The 26,635-nt window shown below is 41.4% G+C and overlaps 1 protein-coding gene across 1 annotated transcript in view; it reads right to left on the bottom strand.

Moving 5' to 3' along the window:
- FTO (FTO alpha-ketoglutarate dependent dioxygenase) overlaps positions 1 to 26,635 on the bottom strand; it is a 326,926-nt gene that overhangs the window by 220,857 nt on the left and 79,434 nt on the right. The window contains exons 4-7 of the mRNA XM_061594303.1: positions 26,606 to 26,611; positions 15,260 to 15,282; positions 8,427 to 8,541; positions 1,674 to 1,753 (exon numbers count right to left, since the gene is read on the bottom strand). Coding sequence (XP_061450287.1) covers positions 1,674 to 1,753; positions 8,427 to 8,541; positions 15,260 to 15,282; positions 26,606 to 26,611 — 224 coding nt within the window. The remainder of the gene's footprint in view (positions 1 to 1,673; positions 1,754 to 8,426; positions 8,542 to 15,259; positions 15,283 to 26,605; positions 26,612 to 26,635) is intronic.

Below are 26,635 nucleotides of genomic sequence, written 5' to 3'. Positions count from 1 at the left end.
GAGTCTTAGCTTGAGGTCTGTACTAAGGTTTTAAGATGTCTGCATGTAAGTCTGCATCTTATTTCTCCTGTACAGCTTCATCAACCTGAGCATAAGAGATACCATCACAGTCTTAGGCCGCATCTGCACTATACATTCAAAGCATTCTTATACCACTTTTAAACCGTCAGAGTAGTTTATCAGTCAATCTCTCTCTCTCCAGGGAACTCTGGGAATTGTATCTCTGTGAGGGGAATAGGGTTCTCCTAACAACTGTCAACACCCTTAACAAACTACAGTTCCCAGGATTCCTTGGTGGGAAGCCATGACTTTTTAAAGTGGAATAACTGTATGGTGCAGTTGGGCCCCCAGCTTGCATGGGTTCCATAATAATGTTTTAAGATGTCCACATGCAAGTCTGCATTTTACTTCTTCTGTACTGTTTCATCAGCCTGGTCAGAAGAGGTACCATCACAGTCTTATTGTGCTAACAGCATTATGTAGATTCACACCCTATAAGCATGAGGGGTGGGGTTTGCTGACTGTTACCCTGACAGTGTTTATCTGAGGGAACAATGAAAACAAATTCACAGCCTGGGATGAATGAGATGAGAACTAATAATCTACTTAAGCCATTCCCACTCACCTAATCCCTTCTATCTCCCACTCTCTTCCAAGTGATACAGTTCCCACCACTACGCAACTCTCAAGTCCATACTGTTTCCAAAGTCCCTCTTCCACCTCAACAGTCTATACTCCACAGCAATCTCACCTACCTTCCCCGCCAAACTCAAACGTGGTTCATTATGAAAGGCGATATCTCCCTGTACAGATCTGCATCACCACTTAGAACACTCATGGCACCACACTCTATAGGGTGGGCATTTTCTGCTGAACGCCCCTGCAATGCCCTTCACTCTGCCATATGTGAAGCAGCAACCATCAATGGCTTCAGACACCTTGTGAAGACTTATCTTTTTCCCCACCCCAGGCTTTCCCTGACCCATAAGATTAGATCATGTGTTACATGTTTGAATCTTCTGAATTTCTGTTTCATTCGCTTTTATGTGTTTTTATATTGAGGTTTTACTGGTTTTAAGTTTTGTTTTAATGATGCAATATTTTTAATGATGCAAACCACTCAGAGGTTTTTTGAAATACTAAGCTGTATATAAGTAGGTAAGTAAGTAAGTAAGTAAATAGTACCATCAGAAAGCTGAAAGAGATGGGAAGGCAACATTGCCCCTAGGAACACCAATAATTTGGTGTTATGTGGTGTGTGTTTTTTTAAGTTTGAATGGCTGCTGTGGGGCAGGGAATTAGGACTGTGATCACAGCCTGGGGAGGGGACTTTTTTTTAACAATTTCCAACCACACTGCAGTCCAGACTAAAATTGCTCCTCTGACTGCTCTTCATGTCAGAATGGAAATTCCTATTGGCATCAAAAAGGACATCAGTATAGGAGGAAAGGGTTTTAAAAAACCCTCCACCTGTCCTATAGTACCAATCCTGAATGCCCCCCTTGCCCTGTGGCTGCTACTGAAAGTTGTTTTAAAATAAATGCATGCAACGTAAGTTACTCATTTAAAGTAACACATAGCTTAGCCCTATGAGAAGGGCAGCCACAATCAGATAATGATACAATTAATGCTCTTGAAAAAACTATTTTTTTAAAAAAACCTCCATTACTCACCTCTGCCACCCTGTGAGTAGAACTGAATCTTGGCTGCAGGCCAGCCAAGACACAATGCTGGTGAGTCATATTTAGATCATCTGGAGATGGATAATAAAAATTAGAGTCAACTGTGAATGTGGGTAAATGATGACATAGCTGGAGCTGAACCCCTACTGAAATTAAGAGGAAATCAAAGTACTGTAAGAGCTAAGGCCTCCAGATGTTGCTACTAAACTACAACTCCCATCATCTCCAACTATCAGCCATGCTGGCTTAGGCTGGAGTTGGAGTCCATAACATTTGAAGCGTGCCTGGTTTGGGAGGACTGATATATTTTTATTGATTTATATACCGCCCTTCCTCCCAGCAGGAGCCCAGGGCAGCACAGCTATGTGCAACATCTCTGTATGCATACTTAGCTATGTCTACCATGTGTCCATCTTGAGGGTCTAGGGATGCATAGCTCCCCTTCACAGACTGTACATGTTCCCCATATGCTTTTATGATACCTAAATCAAACCTCCATGTTCACAGATAGCATACCTCTGAGTACCAGTTGCTTGGGGAGGTGAACAGCAGGGGAGGGCTACCACCTTCATGCCCTGTTTACAAGCTTCCCAAAGGCATCCCACTGGGCATCCACTGTTAAAGCGGGATGCTGGTCTAGATGGAGCTTGCTTTCATCTTCCTCTTAGGTGTTGGGTGTTTGTGCATTAAAAGAAAAATCCTAGCCACTATAAAGTGTGACTCAATAAAGAATTATTCTGTAACTATCAGAAAAAAGTATACATAAAAGGGGATTTGAGGGGAGGGGTGAGAACCTCACATAATTAATTAGCAGACAATTCAACAAAACGTACCAGATTTACTAAACTCATATGATTAAAGTTTAGCAACAACAAATAACTTTAAGGAGTTCATGGCCTTAGCAAACAGAGACATATAAAGTGTAGATCAAATGCAGTCGTCAAATTTCACAGGCAAATTAATTGGAAAGAAATATGAATGACTCTCCAGGTTCATACAGAAGGGGTTTTGTGCTGTGTTTTTTTCTCCCATTAAATGCTGTGATTCTCCAACCACAGCCCATCCATATGAGTGTATGCTCCCAACTTCTGGTTAATGAAAATAAATTTTTTGATGCTCCCTGAATTATATAATTTGCCCAGTCCTCTGCCCACACCAACGCCTCCCTGCTCCCCTTCCAAAAAAGGCCGCTGAATGCATCCTCACACTGCTCTGTTTGAACCCCCTAATCTTCCAGCAACATTTGATCAATAGGAAACAGCTGTGGTGAAGTAAGTCTTCCAGCTTTGAACGAGCCCAAAGTGTCTCTTGCTTCAATGTGTTTTGAAGTCACGGTAGGGAAAATTAGTGACAATTGTAAATCTGCTTGAAAAATCTGCTTGTGTCTACCTCTTAGAGATTAGGGGCGTGGGAGACTTCAATTTAATGCAAAGACCATGACAACCTCAGTTAAGCATGCTATAGGGGCACAGCAGATGGGGCCATACCTAGTCGCCTCCACGTGCTGTGGATTTATTGCACACACCCTCCTCAAATACGTTTTGTATCAGACATCCCTTTGATGAAGTCCTGGAGATGGCAAAGTTCAGCCCAAATTCCCTCTGCAAGCAAGTACATTCCCACACACACACACACTAAATTGAGCTAAAGTGTTTCTCTTGCTCAAAGGGCATGAAGATCAGATTTCACTTATCAGAAAAAGCTTCTGTATGGGAAAAGAGAACACCTATTCCAGATAACCCTTCAAAGTTTATTTTTGATATTATGGGAAAAGGTGACAATCAATTCTCCATGCAAACTGCACAGAGCCAGGTATGGTTTAATATTCACCTGAAAAGTGGGGGGGGGGTGAAGAAAGAGTTTAAGCAGGTGTTGAACTAACCTTTAAAATTTCAACTTCAACACCTTCCCCCTCTCAGCGCAACAAAGAGTCTTATTATATTTGCCAGCAGCAGCACTCAGGAATTCTTTGGAAAAAAAGAAAGCAATAAAATACTAAAAATGCACTCACTCTTCCCAGTCCTTTGAAAGATGGGGGTTTTTTTCTGGTTCCCCATTCAGCTTGTCATAATACATCATTTATGGCATGTACAATGCAGAAATATTTGAGGGAATAATACTGCTTTCAGAATTAGCAGAAGCTGTAGCACTGAAGTGGGCATATCCTGAGATCATGAATTAGACCAATTAATGCCATTTCTGTTTCTGAGGGATGACATGGAAATATTCCCTTTGCCCTCAAATTTCATTTAGGCAGAGACTGTGCTGTGAAAGATACTCCCTATTGCCTATTGAAAAGCTCTATTTCTGCAAGAAAGAAAGAAAGAAAGAAAGAAAGAAAGAAAGAAAGAAAGAAAGAAAGAAAAGAAAGAAAGAAAGAAAGAAAGAAAGAAAGAAAGGAAGGAAGGAAGGAAGGAAGGAAGGAAGGAAGGAAGGAAGGAAGGAAGGAAGGAAGGAAGGAAGGAAGGAAGGAAAGAAAGAAAGAAAGAAAGAAAGAAAGAAAGAAAGAAAGAAAGAAAGAAAGAAAGAAAGAAAGAAAGAAAGGCTTGCTGGAGTTGAGGTCCTGCTTGTGAGCTTCCCATAGGTGTCTGGCTGGCCACTGCGAGAACAAGATTCCTCAGTATGAATTCACCATGAATATCTGGAGTAACACTCTCCTTGGCAAGTTTACTGGCAAATATCAATGTATCATTATCAGCACATTAGTTGCAATAAGAGGTTTCTGGATGCTTGTGTGAATGGGTGCAGTGATCATGAATGTCTTTCCCAAGTTTATTAATTAATTATGATATTTTCATTTCAGGATTTCAGACAGGGGACATTCCCAGCCCTATCTGGAGATGCTAGGGATTGAACCTGGGGCCTTTGGCATGCAAAACAGATGTTCCGTCACTGACCTATGGCCCTTCCCCAAATACAAGATAGACCATCATCATCACCCATCAGACCACCTCAGTGGGAGAGATGGGAAGCATAGCTCAGTCCATCAGCTTTGTTGAACAACCAGCTATCCCTGAATCATTTCTATGCCAGCTGGTCATTACAAGAACTACTATTTAAGAATTGGAGTTTATTTTCTTCCTTTTCCCTCCCTGCCACTTTTCCCTTGTGTGTCGTGTCTTTTAGGTTGTAAGCCTGAGGGCAGGGACTGTCTTGTATTAATTGATTGTCTGTAAGCTACCCTAGGAGACTTTTTATTATTTAGATTTACAATCTGCCTTTGTTCCAAGGAGCTCCAAAGGACCATACATGTTTTCTTCACTTACAGCCTTACAACGAACCCATGAGATGAGATAGGCTGAAAGATATGATCGACATAGGGCCAGACAGAAAGCATCATGGCAAAGTGGGGATTGGAACCTGGGTCTCTGTGGTTGTAAGTCCTATACCACCACACCAGTTTGTTGGTTGTGTCCTAGCACCACACTCTACAGCAGGGATGGGGAGCCTATGGCCCTCCAGAAGTTGTTGGACTACAACTCCCATCATCCCTGACCATTGGCCATGCTGGCTGGGGCTGAGTTGGAGACCAAACAATACTTGGAGGGCCATAGGCTTGCACTGTTGGGGCTTTGAAGGTAAGAGATGACCAGGCTGTCTGTCCACCCATCAAACCTTATGGGACAAAAAATATGCATTTATTTACTTCCATTTAAAGATTGTCCTTTGTTTGTTTGTTTGTTTGTTTGCTTATTAAATGTATATCCCGCCCTTCCTTGCAGAAGGAGCCCAGGTGACAAACAAATGATGAAGCACTAGATTACAATGCCATCATCCCTGAGCATTGGCCAATCTTGGTGACACTTATGGAAGCCGGAGTCCAAAATCATTTGGAGGGTCACAGGTCTCCCACCTCTAACTGTAGCTGTATTCAGCAATTACAGGAATACCCCGCATTAATGTAAGCAATGGGTCCAGAGCGAGTACGTAAACTGAAAATGTACTTAAAGTGAAGCACTACCTTTTTTCGCTTGCGCCGCCACTGTGCCACCTCTCCTTCACGTGGACCCTCAAAGCCCCGTGCTAAAGCCTCTGCTGCTGCGCCGCTGTGCCTCTCAGCTGATTGCGACCGTGCCTCCCAGCTGATTCGTGGTTGCGCGATCGCATCTCTTTCCACCACCCCCACACACCGAAAGAACAGGCCACAACCAAAGGTGAAGTGTCCGTTCTTGCGAAGCAAGCGTACGTAAACAGGGGAATGGTGCTACTGTAAGTATGTCTGTACTCACAAGTGTCCTTAAAGTGAAGGTCCATATAGCGGGGTATTCCTGTATATGTGGGGAAGAGCAGAGCTGCCACTTGCTGGCCCCAGCCCTGCTTCCTTGGTGACCCCATCCATGCATTAAAGCAGGAAGCTTACATGTGTACAGCAGGCTCCCTGCTTCAGACCTCCCAGTCCAATAGAGCCAGCAAAGTTGCAACAGTGGAAAGAGGACCACTGAGCCCAACATCACTCTTCCGCTCACACGATTGCAATCACGTGGATAATTAATGCCTGAAAAGGGCTTGAATATGGCTGGACAGCCCCAGTCCCCCACAGTCCCACAGACTGCCAGCATCTCATTGCTCCATCCACTATTGTCGCCATGCACTTCTCTTACCTCTGGGTTAGCATATGAAAGGCAAACTGGGTGCTATTCAGGAGGAAGTCTTGGACGCTCATGCTGTGGTGTGAAAAACTGTACTAACACACAGTTCCCTGTTGCATGCCGAAACTATACATTGGGAGTGGAAAACCTGTGGCCCACCAGATGTTGTTGGACTCCAACTCCCATCAGCCCCAGCCAAAATGGCCAATGGCTAGGGATGATGGTGACTGTAGTTAGTGGTGTCTGATGACTCCATGTCAGTGGGGCAGTGGAATCCGCTTCAGGTTTGTGTCCAAACATTTGGATTAAAACCCAGAGCTGATTCTACTGCCCCACTGACATGGAGCCACCAGCCATCACTGATTGCAGTCCATCAACATCTAAAGGGCCACAGGCTTCCTGGCCCCGCTTTCAATAAACTGCCTGAACTTGCACAGGCAGTCACCATCATCACTAACAGAGAGCCTTCTGCCACCTTTGAGAATAACAAACTTAATTCAGCACAGGCTTTTGAGGACTTACACATGCTTCATCAGATGCATCTTGCATCAATTCCATACCATAATAAAACTAGCTTTTTCTTTAACATGACACAAAATTGTCATGGTTGCTTTTGCTACAACAGACTAACACAGCTACCCCTCTGAAAAACATCTGCATTAGCAGCTCTTTCTAGGGTAAACCCACTGTCAGAGATTAGGAATCCGATGACCAGGAAAAGGGCCTTTTCAGTGGTGACACTTTGATTTGTGGGATCAGGGCTGCTTGATTGATGCCTGGTTAGTTTTAGGTGCCAAGCTAGAATTTTTAATTTGCCCAGGTTTTCCGCTGATTTTAAAGCTGCTGCCTGATGGTGTTTTGAGTGTTTCCTGCTGGTGTTCCTTCTTGCATAGGTTACTGTTTTTCTTGAAATTTTAATTTTTAGTTTGTTAGTAAGCCACATTGAGCAGGATAAAAATGTGAATGAGTGTGATTAAAATGGAAAAAATAAACAAAGAAAAACCAGGGAACTTTGTGTGGGTAAAGGCCCTGCTTATGTCATTTATCCACCACAAAAACATAGTTTTACAGAGCACATGAATAACAGGTGGGGAACCTTTTACAGCCTGAAAGCACATTCCTTCATGGGAAATCTTCTGGTGGATTGCCAATGGTGAATGGGGCTGCATGGAATGGAGCAGGGCCGAGAGGTGAAGCCCTGCATGCCAGCGGCTCCCCCACCTCTGCTCTAGAGTGATGTGGGAGAGAGAGGAAGCATATGGTTTAAGGGCAGGGATGGGTAAGAAATTTGATTCAATCCTCATTTCAGGCCAAATGTATCAAATACATACTTTCCAAAATGCTATGAGAACCAATCCACAGCCATCGTTCAAAATTCGCATTTATTTGAATTTTGCAATGCAGTTCACCAACTGATATTTACAAAAATGCTTATGTTAGGGAAAGTGAAAATGGCCTTCTCAGTGGCGGCCCCCCATTTGTGGAACACTCTCCCCAAGGAGGTACACCTGGTGCCATCATTATCTATCTTTAGGCACCAGGCAAAAACATTTCTCCCAGGCACTTGGTTCTTAACTTTGGAAGGCTTTTGGAGGGCATCTGCTGTGTAGACTTCCTAAGAAGGGTTGCTCCACCGCCTATGTACTCTTTTGTTTTCAATTTTTTAGATTTTTTTTATCTTTCGCTTTTTAATTTTTATTAACTGCATGCCACTTTGAGTGCACAAAAAGTAGAGTGTAGAAAAGCGACTAACAAATTTAATTAATAAATAAAGTGTGCCTAAAAATGAATATATGAGTGAAAATAACATACAAAAATGCATTATATGATTATAAATTGCTTGCAAAAATGTATACATTAGTCAAAACTGCCTACAAAAATGTATTACTTAGGAGAAATTTGTACTAAAATGGGGGAGAATTTTCCTGGGGATTTTTTAAAAAATCACAAATTGCTGCAGAAATGTGGAAAACATGAGAAACGGAGAGAACAGAAACTTTCTATTCCTATGGGGGGGGATGCTTGTTGAATAAGTTTTCCTTTCCTTTAAAAAAAAATGGCCATGACTGTCCTTGTTTTTCTGCATATTACAAGATTGGATGAGAAAGAGAATGAAATTAACATGGCCACAATTTTTTGCTTTTGAATATTTCACCTAGCATAAAGTAGCTGTCTCCTTGGTAAAGGGGTACAGCCAATCCTGGGTTCTTTACGTCCCAAGCGACTTTCAAGCCAACATGCCAGACAGCTGGGTCTCTACCATCCAGAGCCTTCTTCTGAAGGATATCAACAGCGGGTTCTGAAAAGTAAAAGTAAAGCAAAGAAGTTAACGGACCTGGAAGCAACCTCTTTTTTGTTAAAGGAAAAAATCTACTTTGCATCAACGTTAAGAACCTTTTATGTTCATTCACAAGAGATCTGAATGGTAGATAGGTGAGTAACAATTTTACTTGTAAGATTCCAACAGGATTTTACAATCCTATATTCTATTAGCAGGTTTGGACATAACACTAAACTAAGGAGCCTGTGGCCCTCCAGATGTTGTTGGACTACAGCTCCCATCATCCCTGAGCATTGGCCATGCAGTCTGGGGATGATGGCAGTTGGAATCCAACAACATCTGGAGATCTAGAGGTTCCCTATCCCTGCACTAAGCCATAGTTTAGTATTATGAGGAGGGAATGCCTTGTCTAAGATGGTCCCTGCTATAACACACAGGTGCATCATTGATTGCTTTTACTACTTGCAGATTTAATAGATCAATAAACATGGCCGAATCAGGAAAGAGTTCTGTAATAAAGCAACAACCATTTTTGTTATTGTTGGATTGGAAAGGGGCTTTAATGAGCAAATGATCCCTGCACAGCCAAATGGGGAAAAGGCCTCACTTAGTGGTTGAATACATGCTTTTCAAGCAGAAGGTGTCAAGTTCAGTTCCCAGCGACTCCAGGTAGGACCAAAAAAATATCTCTGTCTGCCATCCTGTAGGGCCACTGCCAGTCAGTGTAGACAATACTGAGCTAGGTGGACTAATGCTCTGACTCGGTATAAGGCAGCTTTGTATGTCCCTAAGACATCATCAAAAACCAACAGCCACATGTCTCATCGTAAACTCTGTAGAATATTATACATGGGCATGTGTGTTAATTTTGTCACCCATGCAAACAGGTGTCAGAGGAAGGGGGGGTTGCACTTTTTAACCTTATCAATTTTCACCCCTATCTTCCACAAAAAAGCTTGGGTGGGGGAAGACAGATTTATAACTTTCATTATTGCCGCCCTGGGCTTCTGCTGGGAAGAAGGGGGGGATATAAATAAATAATAAATAAATAAATAATTCCACACACCAACCTGTGGCCAAATGCTGACCTCCTGGCTTCTCAATATGCAAGCCATCCACCACGTGAGGCTGCTGTGGCGTTTATTTAGACTGGGGCTTTACAAGTCAGTTGTAAAATATGAAAATGATTTTGAGCATTTTTTTAAAAAAAAGTTACACAAATACACTTTTTTAAAAAATGAAAAAAGTGTGCATGCAGGCCTGATTCCCAGAGTTGTTTTTTTTCCAGGGAAGCAGGATTCTCGATGGTTATGTACTTTTCTACAGAAGACGACACCTATGAAATACTCAATGCTAGCTAACCAGCTTAAAAAGCAACACCACCACCAGAATCAATGCTAACTTGCTTTCAGGGGCCTTCAATATTTTTGTCTCCTTTTCAGATGAACTCTAAGTTAATATTAGAACTGGGGATGCTTTTTGATAGCTGCAGATAAGAGATGCTTTCCCCATCACTTTCAATGTAATCTTTTGAGAGTTAACTTTGCCCATTAACCTGCATTCCCCATTTGCCCTGGCAGATGCCCTGTTCATAATATGGTCTCGATAAAACATGGAACTATAATCAGAGACAGCGATTTCAATCAATGCTTCCAGGGGTGCCCTCATAAATCCAGCACCTTTGGAATGCACTCGTTAAACAACTCTCTCTCTGCAGTTTGGTCATTTTCTTCCCTGTTATTTCTTAAGTGCGGAGTTCAAATATAGCTCTCACACTGTTCTTCCCACTGCTCTCAACTAACGTGCCTTGTAATTATCGTCAGCAATTGAAACTGATTACTCCCACTGTGCTATTTTGGAAACAACAGAAAGCAAGCTGCTACTTGCTTTCAAAATGTTGGTTCCTCCACAGTGCTAAAAAACTTTGGCCGTAACTCGGTGGTAGAGGCGATGCTTTGCATGCAAGAAGTCCCACGCTCCATCCGCAGCATCTCCAGACAGGGCTGGGAAAGTTCCCTGTCTCAATCCCTGGAAAGTCACTACCATTGTAAATAGAGAGCTACTTGGAGCAATGGTCTGACTTCTTAACGTTCCTATGAAAAGCGGGCTGCACAACATCCGCCGTGCTCTTCAGATCAGCCAGCAAAACCTATCCATTGGGAGACGTTAAAAATAACGAGTGGTGCACTGAGTCACTTCAGCTTACATTAGCTAAGGCAATTCCTCTTGTTTAGATGAAGACACTGGCCTACATCTAGGTCTTCTGCCTTGACAGGAGGTATTTCTAAGGGATCTGAGAGACTTTATCTGAGGTCTGAGAGACCTATTCTCAGTCTGCATCTGTGCTATAATTGCTTTTTAAGATGTTTTTAAAGCTTTTTTCAAAAAAAGATGTTTTTAGAGATGTTTCCTTTAAAGATGTTTTCTTTTAATATATTTTAAAATCTGTTTTTAAGATGTTTTAGAGTGTTTTTAGTGTTTCGTTTGCCGCCCTGGGCTCTTTCTGGGAGAAAGGGCGGGATATAAATTTAATTAATAAATAAATAATAAATCTGCAGAGATCTTATCTACACAGAAAGCTTTTATTATGGATTTCAAAGAGGTTAAGCTTTTGGGGGGGTTTTCTTTGTAGAATTCAAACCACCTTGCTCATTTTCAACGTAAGTTTTGGGGCAGACATACTGTTACGTTTCTAGTTGCTGCATGACCTGCAGCTTCCTGCTAAAAACCTTTAACTTTTCATATAGCAAATGATGGGGTGAGGGGATGGTACACTGTAGCACAAGAGCGCCCTTCCAGATGGCAATAATACAGCAACATTTGGGGAGCATCATAGAATAACAAATTCAGTGGAATGATGTGACCAATCCAGTATACACCCACCACTAATGCACTATGGTAGTGTCAATGACATGTTGCGAAAGATATCGAAGTCCATCAGATGTTCTATCTTATCACAGTTTATCAAGAATGGCCAGTGTGTCAGGGCAGTCTGCCCAAGCACTTCGTTTTGCTCCTGCCCTGCAGAAACTGGATAAACAAACCAGAATAAACAAAAAAAAAGTCCTATTTTGTGCTATGTCCAAACCAAGGATCACAGTTTGTTGTTCTCTACCGAACCACAGTCAGCAAGCCAAATGCAAACCATAGGTGCAGGTTGGCTAGTATTCATGGCTTGTTAGGAGAAGGGCCATACTAATTATTTATTTAAGCAAGCAAGCAAGCATCTGCTTTGGATGCAGAAGGACCCAGGTTCAATCTCTGACAGGTAGGACTGGGCAGGTTTGGACTGGGATCTTACTGGATTTGAGTGCCCTCATTTGGACTGGAAGTGTTCCTATGATAAAATAAAAGGAAAAGAAGTAATACCCGATAAATTGATGAAGGTCTTTACAGTAGCTGGCCTGTAGGGTTTAGCTGTTATTATCATTTTTAATTTGTCATGTACTGGATATATTTTGATATGTTTGCATCTTATTTTATGTTTATGTATATACATAAAATCCAAATAAATATATACACACACACAAAAAAACCATGTTGCAGAATACACCTGCCTGGAGGGGCCCTACTGGCCCCTGTGTCTTCCCCCAGAAGTATCAGCAATGGTTCCTTTTCTGAAATTTTCCATAGCTGTGGCAGATGTCCCTGGAATTGTTGCCTAGTTTGCACATATGGTTGTGCCTGCACTACTTGCAAGGATAACCTTCTGGTTTTGGTGTGCTTCCTCCCACCCCTGGGTGACATCTTTAAACACATTACTAGCACTAGGAAAATCACCAAACACAGTTCCTTGCAGGCTGTACAAATTACTGTTAACTGACCTTGCATCTATTAAGCAGCAAATAGAGGGGATTACTGGTCAATTATCAATCTGTGGGAACATTCCAATTGGTTTATAAAGTCATTAGCAATGAAGAAGCTGTCAGTACTTCTTGCCCAATCACAGCTGTGGTGGAAATTAAGTGGCAGTTGCTCAGCTTAGCCAAGATATATATTTTTAATTTAATGAAATAATAAAGTATGCTGTGCTGGGGAGCAGGTGAACCAACACAAATTGTACATTATGAAAGTCAAAAGTAATAGGCCTTTCGCAATCGGTCACCATTGCAGTCAATCACTGGTTTGTTAGCCTGTTAAACATTAACTTGTCAACTAACAGATCCAGTTGTTTATTACTCTAAGATTTACACACTCAAGCAAAGCTTAAGAGGCACCAAGCCAAGAACAATACGGGTGAAAGATTCCACAGAAAGGAAAACTCCTTCTCCCACATTGGAACAGCTTATCCAACTTACAGAGAAGAGAAAGAACTGGAAGAGAGAAAACAGACACACACACACAGAGAGAGATAGAGATAGATAGATAGAGAGAGAGAGATGTTATGGTATTTCTTCATACCTGTTAGTCTTCATCCATTTTCATGAGTCACTGCGAACCAAATTCAGGGGATAAGCCCCAGTATCTACTAGAGATGTAAAGGACAAAAAAGAAAACCAGGAAAAAATGGGGCTGGGGGATTCAGTTTTCCCCATTTTCCCCACTTTTTCTGGGCCTTTGCATCTCTAGTATGTACTACTACTACTACTAATATCTTATTTAAATATTATTTCCATTTATATCCCCATCCTTTCTCTGGAAGGAGCCCAGGGCAGCAGACACATCAATAATAAAACATTTTTAAAAAAAATCCTAAAAAAAAATCTAAAAACAGTAATCACAAGGTTACCAGAAACAGTGGCCCCACCTGCACTACAAGTATTATACCGCTTTAGATGGTCATGACTTCCCCCAAAGAATCCTGGGAACTGTATTTTGTTAAGGTTGCTCAGAGGTGTTAGGAGACCCCTGTTCCCCTCACAAAGCTCCAATTCCCAGAGTTCCTTGGGAAGAGGGATTGACCATTAAACCATTAAACTGTGGCTCTTTGAGGGGTTTAGGGGTCTCCTAGCAACTCTCCGCACCCTCAACAAACTTCGGGGGGGGGAAGCCATGACTGCTTAAAGCAGTACAATAGTGCTTTAAATGCATAGTGCAGATGGGGCCAATGTCTCGCAGCCATCAAATGCCTGGGTAAACAGGAATGTTTTCAAATTCCTCCTGAAAGTCAATAATGAGGGGACTGCCACTGAAAAGGCCCTGTCACAGGCCAACACCTACCGGGCAGCCCTTGGTGGCACCACCACCAACAAGGCCTCACCTGCTCAGCATAGGGTCCAAGATGGCAATGAGACCAAGTAAGATGAGAAGGAAATAAAAGGCACACACTAAGCCTAGAAGTAAAAATGACTGTTGTGAGGAAAGCTGTGATAACAGACAGAATTTCTCTAATTTATTCAAAACCAAATCGCTGCCTTCATCTTCCTAGTCAGTAAGAAATTATTTATTTATTATTTATTTATTTTATTTATATCTCGCCTTTCCTCCCAGTAAAAGCCCAGGGCAGCAAACAAAAACACCAAAAACAACCTAAAACATCTTAAAAACAGACTTTAAAATATATTAAAACAAAACATCTTTAAAAACCTCTTGTTTAAAAACGTTTAAAAACATAACAATTCTAACAGACACAGACTGGGATAAGGTCTTTATTTAAAAGGCTTGTTGAAAGAGGAAGGTCTTCAGTAGGCACCGAAAAGATAACAGAGACGGCGCCTGTCTAATATTTAAGAGGAGGGAATTCCAAAGGGGACTAAAAGTCCACTTCCTATGTTGTGCTGAATGGACCTCCTTATAAGATGGTATTTGCAAGGAGGACCTCCTCACCTGCAGAGCACAGTGATTGACTGGGTATAAAAAGGGTAAAATGATATTTCAGGTATCCTGGTCCCAGGCTTTATAGGGCTTTGTACACTAAAACCACAATCTTAAAATTAGCTCGGTAGCTAATAAGCAGCCAATGCAATTCTTTCAGCAGCATGGTGAAATGTTGCTGATACCCTGGTCCAGTGCACAGTTGTGCTACCAAATTTTGCACCAGTTTCAGTTTCAGTTTCTGGACCAACCTCAAGGGCAGCCCCACATAGAGCGCATTACAGTAATGCAGCCTGGAGGTTACCAGTGCATGGACAACAGTGAGCAGGCTATCCCAGTCCAGAAACGGCTGCAACTGTCTTACCAGCCAAACCTGGTAAAAGGCACTCCTACCCACTGAGATCACCTGAGCCTCTAGCAATAAAGATGGATCCAGGAGCACCCCCAGACTATGAACCTGCTCTTTCAGAGAGAGTATGACCTCATCCAAAGCAGGCAGCTGACCAATTATCCAACCTCAGGAACCACCAACCCACAGCACCTCTGTCTTGCTAGGATTCAGACTCAATTTGTTGGCCCTCATCCAGCCCTCCACCGAGTACAGGCGCCCATCCAGGGCTTGCATGGCCTCTCCCAATTCAGATGTTACAGAGAAATAGAGCTGGGTATCATCAGTGTACTGCTGACACCTTGCCCCAAATCTCCTAATGACCGCTCCAAAGAGCTTTATGTAGATGTTAAACAGCATGGGGAACAAGATGGTACCCTGCAACACTCCACAGCACAACTGCAAGAGGGGCAAAAGACAATTGCCCACTGCTATTCTCTGAAAACAACCCTGGTGATAGGATCCAAACCACTGTAAAACAGTGCCTCCAATGCCCATTTCATCACATTGGCACAGAAGGATACCATGGTCAATGGTATCAAAAGCTGCTGAGAGATCAAGTAACAGGGTCACACTCCTTCTGTTCTTCTCCTGATAAAAGTCATCTATCAGGGCAACCAAGGCCAATTCAATCCCATAGACCAGGCCTGAACCCAGTCTGGGATGGGTCAAGATAATCTGTTTCATCCAAGAGTACTTGCAATTGCTGCACCACAACCCTCTCAATCACCTTCCCTAAAAGGGGGTATTTGTGACCGGACAGTAGTTGTCGCAAAGCAATGGGTCCAGGGTAGGCTTTTTCAGGATAGGTTAGATCACTGCCTCTTTCAGGGTGGCTAGAACCACTCCTTCCCACAACAACATGTTGACCATACCCTGGATCCACTCAAATCCCCTCAGCAAGCTTTAATAAAACAGGCAAGGGTTGAGAGGACACGTTGCTGGCCGCATTGTCGCAAGCACCTTGTCCATGTCATCAGGCTGCATCAACTGAAACCGATCCCAAGAAGTTGCAGCAGCCATTGTACTGGACACTTCACTGGAGTATTAAGAGCCTGAGGTGCCTTGCTGCTCCACAGCATGACAAGGGCTTCAACAGGGTCATCTACTCTATCTACCGGGGAACTTCTCCCGGGCATTCAGAAATCCAGTGGATTCCATTAGTCTCTAGGGGTGGACATCTTAATCTGTTCACCATCCCTACAGGGGAGGATTGGGATACTGTAAATCTAAACATCACCAGGAAGTGGTCTGACCATGACAATGGGGTGACATCCACCACCACACTATCTCCAGACCACTCCTTCCTCCATCTGGAGCAAAAGCAAAGCGCATGCAAGAGCTTATGCAAGAGGCTACAAGATTGCCTGTAGCCTCTCTCTGGATTCAGGGTCAGGCACGGGGTCTCAGTCCTTGCAGCACTTACCAGGGACCTCAGCCGTCTTGAGAAAGAGCAACCCAGGGGAGAAAGCAAGCAACCAGTTCCTCAAGTACTCACTCCCAGGGCAAGGCTTCCCCAGTGCCCCAGTGCTGCAGCTATTCTCCAGTGTGCACAGTGATTCAACATGCTATAGTTATGCTTTCTCCAGACTAAAGCTACTGCTGCCCCCTACAGAACAATGTTTGAGTGCAACAGGCTCAGAAAGTCAAGACTAGTGGTGACAGGCAAATATTACATTCACGGCTCTCAGTCCCAGCTCTCAAAAGATTTACAACTTTAAAAGCTATTAGCTTAAGTAGACTAGTGAATTCCACCTGTCATGAGAGTATATGAAATAAGAGTCAGCCTCCAACTGCTAAGACTCAAGTTATAAGGAACTACATAGATCAATGTCAATTTAGTTTTAGTGTATACCTAAAAGCAAATAGGAAGCTGGAGCAGCTGTTGTGGAAAGAAATAATAATAATGGTGTGGCACATTTTCGGTAGCAAGCACCCCCAGTGTTAAGGATCAAGGTGACCCACAAAAGGTACAGGCACAGGGACCTTGCTCTAAGAATCCAATTGCATCAGGGTTGGAGTATACCTATTGTGGCAGCATTCCTTCAGTGGATGAATGGCTCTGGCATCCTCCTAAGATCCTCTTGAGAACAAGTATTATAGAAAAGAGGTGAGGCAGCGAGGCCCCTTCATTGGCCTGGATGGAACCAATTGCCATTTGACTTTTCCCCTCTCAAAACTGTCTCTACAGGCAGCCATTCCAACTGACTGCATCAAAGAGGTGAGGCAGCAAGGCCCACTCCATCAGCCTGGCTGGAACTAACTGCCACTTGGCTCCTCCACTTCCACAATTCCCTCATTCAGCAGACATGGCAACCTCAATTTGCTTTTCTCCATCTTCCCTCTCAGTCCTTTCCCCCTTTTCCACCATATCTATTAAATTGTAACCCATCATTCCAAACTATGAACCACCTTGAACGCATTGACAGAAAGGTGCTATGTAAATAATCTCTGTACAAACTTTGTACAATATACGATACATTTGTTATATGGTTGACAATAGCAAGTTGCGGCAAGGGAGATGGGTCCGAAGTGGTGCCAGAGTTTCAGGGTTCACTCTCTGGCCATCCCAGAGGCCTCTGTCCAGTTGGGTATAAATGCGCCCACAGACCTACATTATTTCTTTCACTACTCTCAGCCAATGGATACATTTCCTTACTGGCTCATTTCTTAACTCTTTGTGCTAGTCCAGGGATCAGAACACATGGCCCTTCAGAGGATGCTGGATTCCAACTCTCACCAGCCCTGGCAAGCATGGCCAATGGCCAGGGATGATGCAAGTTGTAGTCCAGCAACATCTGGAGCTCCCCAGGGTTTCCCATCACTGTGGTAGTCTATATACAGGCTCTGAAACTAAGCATAAATACTATGCTATATTGGCTCTGCCTTGACTGTACTGGAAGGCCCACCATTGCTTTTGGTTCAAAATTAGTCCCACCTCTGACATCTCAAAATCCCCATCCTGTGCTACAGATAATTCCACCTACTTCCCAGGTCATTCCCCAGTGTGTTGGCCCCTCAATACAGCCATCCATAGCATCACCATACCTAGCAGTTCAGGGGGGCACATAGAGTGGAAGGATGCAAGAGAAGCAAAATCAAAGATATTTACTTTCATTTTTCTACAATTAGCACTGTGGCAGAGCCTTCTTGAAATTATCACACTTTAGAAAAAGAAAGTTGCATACAGGGAATGCCTCTTCTTGTTGTTCTTTTTATTGCAAGTTTATTAGGGAGAAAGAAAGAAAGAAAGAAAGAAAGAAAGAAAGAAAGAAAGAAAGAAAGAAAGAAAGAAAGAAAGAAAGAAAGAAAGAAAGAAAGAAAGAAAGAAAGAAAGAAAGAAAGAAAGGCATTAACCATTAATACATCCATCTTAGTTTATACATATTGATCAAGACATGGCATCCAAATCTCTGAATAGGTATCCAGGTGAAGCTGATATTTATAGAGTACATTTAAATGTAGCAAGGGTGTTAAAGTCTTCATACCATTGCATAATAGACAGTGGGTATTTATTCTTCCAGGCTCAAAGTTCAAGTTTCTTAGCCACCGTAAGGGCACATAAAACCCATTCTTGTCCTGCCATTAGCCCCCATACAACAAGGTTATGATTTAAAAGTACATGAACATCCACAAATTTCAAAGATTACGCCAATACAAAGTTGATATGGACAACAACTTCAGACCAAAAAGAATATAATCCTGGAAATACCCACTTCATATGGCTCAACTTGGCATTTTCAGCATTGCATCTAAGGAATGCTTCTTCTAACCATTGACACTATTGCCATAATGGTCCGAGAGAAAAGACTCTGTGTTTATTGATACAAGGATCATTATGACATTCTATTCTATAGCACTAATCACCTCTGCTTAATCAACCTATTTGCAAGTAGCAACAGTTCTGAAAAGTTTCCTTGGATCTGCGAAATGAATGGGTTACCACCACATTCTGCCAAGCACAGAAACACAAGGCAGCTATTGATCAAACTGTTCAGAGTAAATTGGGAAACAAAGACACTTTTGTAAAGGTAATGCTATCATATAACACTACACCAAGCACATATTCTGCCAGGTGCACTCCCCTGCTAGGGAGATCCTGAGCTTCTGGCACTCCCAGTAAAGGCCAGACAAACCCGAGAGATATCAGTATTTCTCAGGAAGACCTCAGCACCTTGAAAAACAGAGCCCCGATTTAGCTAAAGTCACCTTTTTAAAGGTTTGCATGCAGAAATTGTTCAGCAAAGCAGAGTCTCCAGTTACAAGTTTCATAAAGGATCACAATTTACATAGGCATTGAAGTTCAAGCTTCTGCGATCATCAGGACAATATATTAACCATTCACTTTTGAAGTGGTCTTTTTTAGAAATGAAACTTCATACTCTCTACTTTCTCTTCCACATTTACTGAGAAGGCACGTCTCTGCCCACAGTATTTGTTGCCTTTCATATCAGTTTTTCCCCCCTCATTATTTCAGTAATGATCTAGAAGTGAGGTTCACACCACAGCAGCTCCTTGCAATATTTGCCATGACAGCTCATTCACAAGGACTTCTCTTTTGGCCCTCCTGCCAGGGCGGAACCTCACACAAGAGGGAACTAAAAGGCGTGGGACATTATAGGGGTGAACACACACAGCAGCCAACACCTAGTATGAAGAAGGAAGATGGAAATACAGGAAGCTGCCTTACTATATAGAGGCTGTCTTTCTTTGGCCGGGATGGGGAAATCTGTGGCCCTTCAGATGTTGTTGGACTCCAACTCCCAGCACGGCCAATAGTCAGGAATGATGGGAGTTGGAGTCTATGAACATCTGAAGGGCCACAGATTCCACATCCATGATCTATAAAATATTGTCTATTCTGACAGGTGGTGGCTCTATGGGGTCTCAGGCAGAGGCCTTTGCTATCACCAGCTGAAAAATGAAATGGACTGCCTTCAATTCGATTCTGACTTATGGCGACCCTTTGAATAGGGTTTTCATGGTAAGCGGTATTCAGAGAGGGTTTACCATTGCCTTCCTCTGAGGCTGAGAGGTAGTGACTGGCCCAGGGTCACCCAGTGAGCTTCATGGCTGTGTGGAGATTTGAACCCTGGTCTCCCAGGTCGTAGTCCAACACCTTAACCAGCTCCTGATATTTTTTTTAAGGTACCTGGTATTAACCTGAAATCTTCCGCATGCAAAGCATATGTTCTGCCACTGAACTATGGTCCCTTCCAGCCACAAGGAATTGTTGTGCAATGCTGTTACCAACAAAGATGCCCAAAATGTTTGCTTCAGCTGTCAAAATGGATGCTCACTTTTCAGTAGCTTCTTCATTCTACAGCTGATCAGTTCCATCTGCCTGTGAATCATTCGGTACAGCCATAAAACAACCCCGCCCAAGCAACTTCTGATTAAAATCTAAATGTTGTGAGAATTTATGTTCCTTCACACAGCTCCATTTAATAAAAGCAAGTAACAAATATGTAGAAGAGTGATTATTGTTTCAGAAATGGATATAGATTTAATAAAATTGTCACACAGTGGAAAAGGTGGCATATGCAAATGGCAGGGTGCAGTCTCAAGAAATGGCTTGGTCCACAGAAGCTTTGGCCTGGCCAAATATTCTCTGAGGTTATACAAAGAGGGACTCCAAAATAGCATGTGGAGCCAAGAAGAGACATTGGTTTAATTCAGGCATTGTACCAAACCATGGTTTATGCTGTCCATAGTTAAGAACCCACAACACGGTTTAAGGTCCCATATGTATGACAGGCAACCATAGTTCAGAGCCGCTTGTCTGCTTTCATTTTGCATTTGCTCATCCATATGTTCACCCCAGTCTCAATGGTGCAGCAGACTCTTGAGGCAGAGATATGGTCACTGGAAGATGGCCGCGAGCTACTAAGGTCGAGATAATCTCTCCTCCATCCTAAAACAAAAATTTTGTATTCTCCTTAGAACTTTTTAGAATTCAAATAAGTGCAAATAGAACTTATCTTATCTTAAACGAAGCATTTTAAACTCTCCTACCCTTACTGGAAATGGAATTGGAATTGTAAACTCCGGCGTCTGCTCTTCAAACGCTATGTTGCTTATCTGATTCCTAGTAGTTGGATTCTTCCGGGAGTCGAGCCAAGTGTCTAATGAAGCTTATTGAAGAGACTAATGAAGCTTATTCTTTGGAGGACTGTGAACTAGTGAGAACTCTAAGAATTTAATTCTAAGAATCTGTTAGCTTTGCTGCTTTTAGGGTGGGGCAAACAAAGCTACTTTTAGTGTTGAAAATCACTTAACTGCTATCATGGTCCTAACAAGACAAAAATCCAAAGACTTAGGCATTATGCTGAATAATGAAGAGTGGATATTACCTGCCAGAAGGAAGCAAGCAAAAATAACGCAATACTACCACCCAAGGGCAAGTAGTCCAAGCATTGTTAAAAATATTCCTAAGGAGGAGAGCAATGATATAACACAATGTGAGAATACAATTAATAATTGGACTTTAACTAATTTTTCTCTCTGGCACCTAAATAACGATGACACTGGGCTATTAAATTTAGCTCAAGAACTGGAAGAGGCGGAGGAAGAACAAAATTCATTGCAATCCAGGCTTGAGCTTAATAATACAGCAATAACTACAGCTAGCTCAATGCCGCCACTTGAGTCCTCATATTCTTATGAGGTATCTAGTTACAGCTTTTTGCCACCCTCTGTGCAACCAAAAGAGCCAAAAGTCCACGAGGTACCCAGTTTCTGCTCAGTACCTATGAATGAGAGTCGGTCTCAGCTGATGTCCAGTACATTATCTCAATTTCCCAGACCTATGGTCGAATCGGATTTATTGCCCTCAACAGCCCTCATTATGCAACAAGGCGATGCTGACGAGAAGATCTCTATTAATAAAAAATTAACTCCTCTTAATGAAACTTGGAGCCAAGCGGTAACTCAATCGTTATCCTTGATCTCAAGATTTGTTGCGGAATCAAACTCTCTTATCACAACACTAATGCAATATTTTATTTAAAAAGATTTTAACATAAATGAAGAAAAAACAACACCCAAGACAATAACTCAAGCAACCCAGACAAAACGCAAAGATTTCTGCCACTTAGTGGGGAGAAGGAGGAAGAAGAAGAGATCTCCTATCACCAATCAAGTTAAGAAACCTAAAAACCTAAAATCGTCAAAAACCCGACACAAAAGTCACATGAATTTCAAAAGGCTGTTTAATTTAGCAGACCCTTCAAATCTCAAAAATAAAAAATTGAAGAAGAAAAGGAAGAACAAGAATAGAAAAATCAAGGAGGCTAATTCCATTAGTCTGATGTCTGCTGTTCAAATGCCTGAGATGGACCAGATTTCTAGTAACAAGGAAAAAATGAGTCAGACTTGTCCAGAAATTATAACTCAACATGAAGAAGCAATGCTAGAAAAAAGCACATTCCAAGTCAATCAAAGTTATAAAGCCTGGAAACTGATTCTTAATCCGGCTAAAATAGCAATAATAAATTTTCCGAAATCCAAAGGTTATCTAACTCAACAAGAATGAAGATCCCATTTTTGGCATCTAATGGAAAACATTAAGCCCGATCTATTCAAGATAGAGGATGTTCCCCGGGTTCAATATCTATTTTACAACTATACAAAGGCGAGAGCCATAGTTACGTTTCATAATAAAAACCTCGTAAGAAATTTGTATAAAAATAGACAATTGTTCTTAAACTATGATCTACTGATTTCAAGAGTTTTTGAGAACACTGCTCCCCCTTTGAGCCTTATTCCATCTCAAAATAAAACAACGAACACTCCAACTTTAAAAAGACAGGATCAAGCAACTCTCCGAGATACCATCCGCCAGGAGGTTGTATTATCACCTGTTAATGAGTCAAAAATATCTACCACAAATTTCCTTGATCATCATACCATTCAGTGTCTAGAGACTGACACCAATTATGTGGTCAATGACTTCATACCAGAAGAATGCCATCTTCTAGAGACTTTTACACACTTATCGAAGGGGGCTCAATTGGAAATCACTAATAGATTGGAAAACCTATTGACTGACCTAAAAGAAAAAACAAAGACTTTGGAAATTAACGAACCAATACTGGACAGGTCAACTAATGTTGAACCTTGGAACATATCTAATGTCCTGACAATCGACTAATACAAAATGGAGGTTGATACTCTGAACCTCGATCCTTTATCTCGACTTGCAAGAAATGTTGACATTAATGGTCATTATTCTATGCCCACCTGACAAGGATCTGTATCTAATTCCGCCCAATTGAAGTTTACTTCCTGGAATGTGGCGGGTTGGAAAACTAAGGCTACTGACCCTAATGTTATGAGTTCCTTATCTCAATTTGACATCATCTTCTTACAGGAAACTTGGACGGAAGGGGATATAATCCTAGACGGTTATTTAACACACCATATGGATGCTACCCCTAGTAATAGGGGTGGTCGTCCTAAAGGAGGCATTTGTACACTAATAACAACTACAATTAAGGCAGCAACCATTAATATGGTATCGCTGCCCGAGTTGGCAGTTGCTACAATTTTAAAATTTGCCTATTTTTCATTATTGTTGGTTAATGTCTATATACCCCCCAGTCGTGACAAAAACAGTGCCATAAAGAAAATAGAATCACTTGAGTCCTATTTAGTTAATTTATCATTTACTTACCCTGACTCGCTGATACTCTTAGCAGGCGACTTTAATGCGAGAGTAGGCCCGTCGGATGAAACTATATACAATAAATATCAAATGGAGATTTGTCCTTTAGATCTTTTGCCCAATATCCCTCCTAGGCAATCTCAAGATAAAGGTATGAATTATGCAGGGCTCCTTTTAACCCAGCTAGCAGTAAAGCTAAACCTAATACTCCTAAATGGGCATACTGAGGGTGATTTGGATGGTGAATTCACCTTCCTATCCCCCAGGGGAGCGTCCATGATCGACCTAGTATTTGTCTCCTTAGAATTATTCCATCGGGTGGCAAATTGTAAAGTAATAAATCGATTAGATAGCGACCACTCTTTAATAACTATTGTATTTTCCTCCGACGACTGTTCCTTACACTTGAGGCAACAAATTCCCGCAGTAAAAGATAAGATGACACGACCAGGTAGGATTAAATGGGCTCCTAAATTGGAAAAAGATATATCAGTCAGATTAAATTCATCTGAATTTCAAACTATCTTTTTTTTTCAATAATTTTTATTCAGATTTTCATAAAACATACAAGACGAAATCATAAAACATTCAAAGACAAAAAACAAAATCAAAAATAGTTAAACAAAAAAAAAAAAAAAGAAAAAAAAAAGAAAAATAAAAAATAAAGAGTAAAATATTGACTTCCCATTTGTCAAAGATCAAATCAGTTATAAGTCTATAATATATAACAATCCTGTCTCTTAAGTCATATTATAAAATCACTTTCCTCCAGTAGTTATCTTACTTAATCATCAAATCTCATAAACATTACTTTATTCTTTCCACAAAAAGTCAAAGAGAGGTTTCAATTCTTTAAGAAATATATCTATCAATTTTTTTTTTCCAGATAAGCATATCAATTAATCCATCTCATTACTAATTATGATAATCTTATTGTCATAACCATAGTCAAAATAAACATTTCAATTAATCCATCACATCAGAATCTGTTAGGTTCAGTAATTTCAGTAGCCATTGTTCTATTATCCCTATTAGTTCCATTTTCCATCTTCCATCTTCAGTAGTCTTGTTAAGTCCAGTAATTTCAGTATCCAATCTTCCATTATCAGTATTCCATAATAATCTTGCTGTCAAAGCCATAGTCATATAGTAAGAGTCTGATGGGAATTACCTCTATCCCAAATATTTTCTTGCCATCCATTCTGAATAGGTTGCTGAAATACTGCTGTAAAATCATATCTCTGTTCTTTTTTTCAAAATACACTGGGTCATCTCTTGAAAGTTTTTCCATTGTCACATGGCTGCAGTTAATTCCATAAATTTTCTCTATATTGGGCTCCATCACATCATTCCAGTCCAGAAGATTATCCATGCCATTGATAACTTTATCTCTAGAATCTTCATTAATTTCTTCAGAGATAACATTGAGTTCCAAACAATAGATTTTATTTCTAAAGTCCATAGACTCCAAATCTTGTTCCTGTTCCACGTTTGTTCCAATCTCTGGGATCTCCTCTCTCACAGGGACCCCTGTTCCAGTCTCCAGGGTCTCCTCTCTCACAGGGACCCCTGTTCCAGTCTCCAGGGTCTCCTCTCTCACAAGGACCCCTATGTCTTTAATCTCCTGTGTCTCCAAACAATAGATTTTGTTTCTAAAGTCCATAGACTCCAAATCTTTTTCCTGTTCCACGTTTGTTCCAATCTCCGGGGTCTCCTCTCTCACAGGGACCCCTTCCAGGGTCACCTCTCTCACAGGGACCCCTATATCTTTAATCTCCTGCTTCATTTTACTCAATTCAATTTTCAGCTCCTTACAACCCTGTCGCAGGTTTTGTTTCGTTATCTCAATCTCATCCATTATTTTCTGAAACATAGTTATTTCCAGATTCTCAGCCACTTTCTTAATTGCCATTTTAAAAGAAAAATATAGGAAAACCACTTCTTATTTCAGCAACAATTGGGTTAATACTCCAAACTTGGTGACATCACAGTATAAACAGAGCAGACAGCCTTATCTCTCCATGCTTAAGTAAACAAAATGCAGTTCCCAGGATCGAAACAATTAATGGCGGTCGTCAGGAAACAGATTCGTCAAAATAAAATAGACCAAAAAGAGAGTAGTCTCAGACAATATAATATTCTTCAAAATAAAAATCCGGAATAGAAATCCCTCTTCTGTGTATATCTTTAGAATGCAAATCCAGGACAGCTTTTTGCAACAAAAACAGAGATAAGCTATTAATTAGTGAGTAACAGAGAGAAGTTATGGCTCCCCAGTGAGATGTCAAAAACCGATCAATCTGGCAAATCTCTTTTAAACAGCAACAATTTAAGTCAAGTAAAAGAAAAATATAGAAAGAAGGGTGCTTGCCTGTTAGTGCGTTCTCTCTTAGAAGATAAGATGAACGTTCGCTTTATCAGATAGAGCTTGTTGTTGAAAATCCGTCCCACCTTCGTCGGCTGGACCTCGTCCCATAAATTAATGAGATCTGGTCGTCCCAACAAAAATAGGCTTTGAGGTTAATCTCTTCGTTTCTCCCTACCCGGGAGAAGTTTAATCAGTCAAAAAAAAAAAAAATCTGACTGATATATCTGAATAAGCTTCTTTTGAGGCAGGAGCCCGTCTCAAAAGCAGGCACAGGCTAAGTCACCCTTCCCGGAAGTCTCCTGAATTTCAAACTATCAAGGAACAAATTGTGCTATCCTCTCAGACAGATGTTCTTGTTTGTCATTTCCACCAACTAATTCTTATGCTCCAAACGGTCCTTTTAACCAACTCCAAACAACAACCAACTAGTCAAGTCTATAAATCTAGATCCTGGTTCGACCATAAATGTGTCGCATCCAAAAGACAACTTATTGCTATTCACCAGGTTTATAAAGCAAACAGATCTCCAGATTCCTTACAGGAATATTGTATAGCGAAAGAACAATATAAACAACTAATAAGAAGGAAAAAGAGTTTAGAACAAAGAGTCATTTGGCAGCATCTGCTACAGGCCTCTAAACTGAAAAATCCTTCTACTTTCTGGCACCTTATAGCACATCATTGGCCAAAGCCTTATGCTAAACCCGACTGTTGCATTTCATCAACGGTTTGGGAAAAATTCTTTGGGGAACTATATCAGACAGGACATGGTTTAAACACCATACCTTTCGGTCCGGTAGATGAAATTCCGAACTGGCCTCCAGTTTCAACTGAAGAAATACTTGAGCTTCTAGCTGCGTTAAAATCAAACAAAGCACCTGGGCCTGATAATATTCCCACCGAAATAT

This window comes from Rhineura floridana, chromosome 13, assembly GCF_030035675.1.
Source record: "Rhineura floridana isolate rRhiFlo1 chromosome 13, rRhiFlo1.hap2, whole genome shotgun sequence".
Classification (NCBI taxonomy): domain Eukaryota; kingdom Metazoa; phylum Chordata; class Lepidosauria; order Squamata; family Rhineuridae; genus Rhineura; species Rhineura floridana.
The sequence above is the reverse complement of the archived record's forward strand: the minus strand, read 5'-3'. Positions and strand labels throughout refer to the sequence as shown.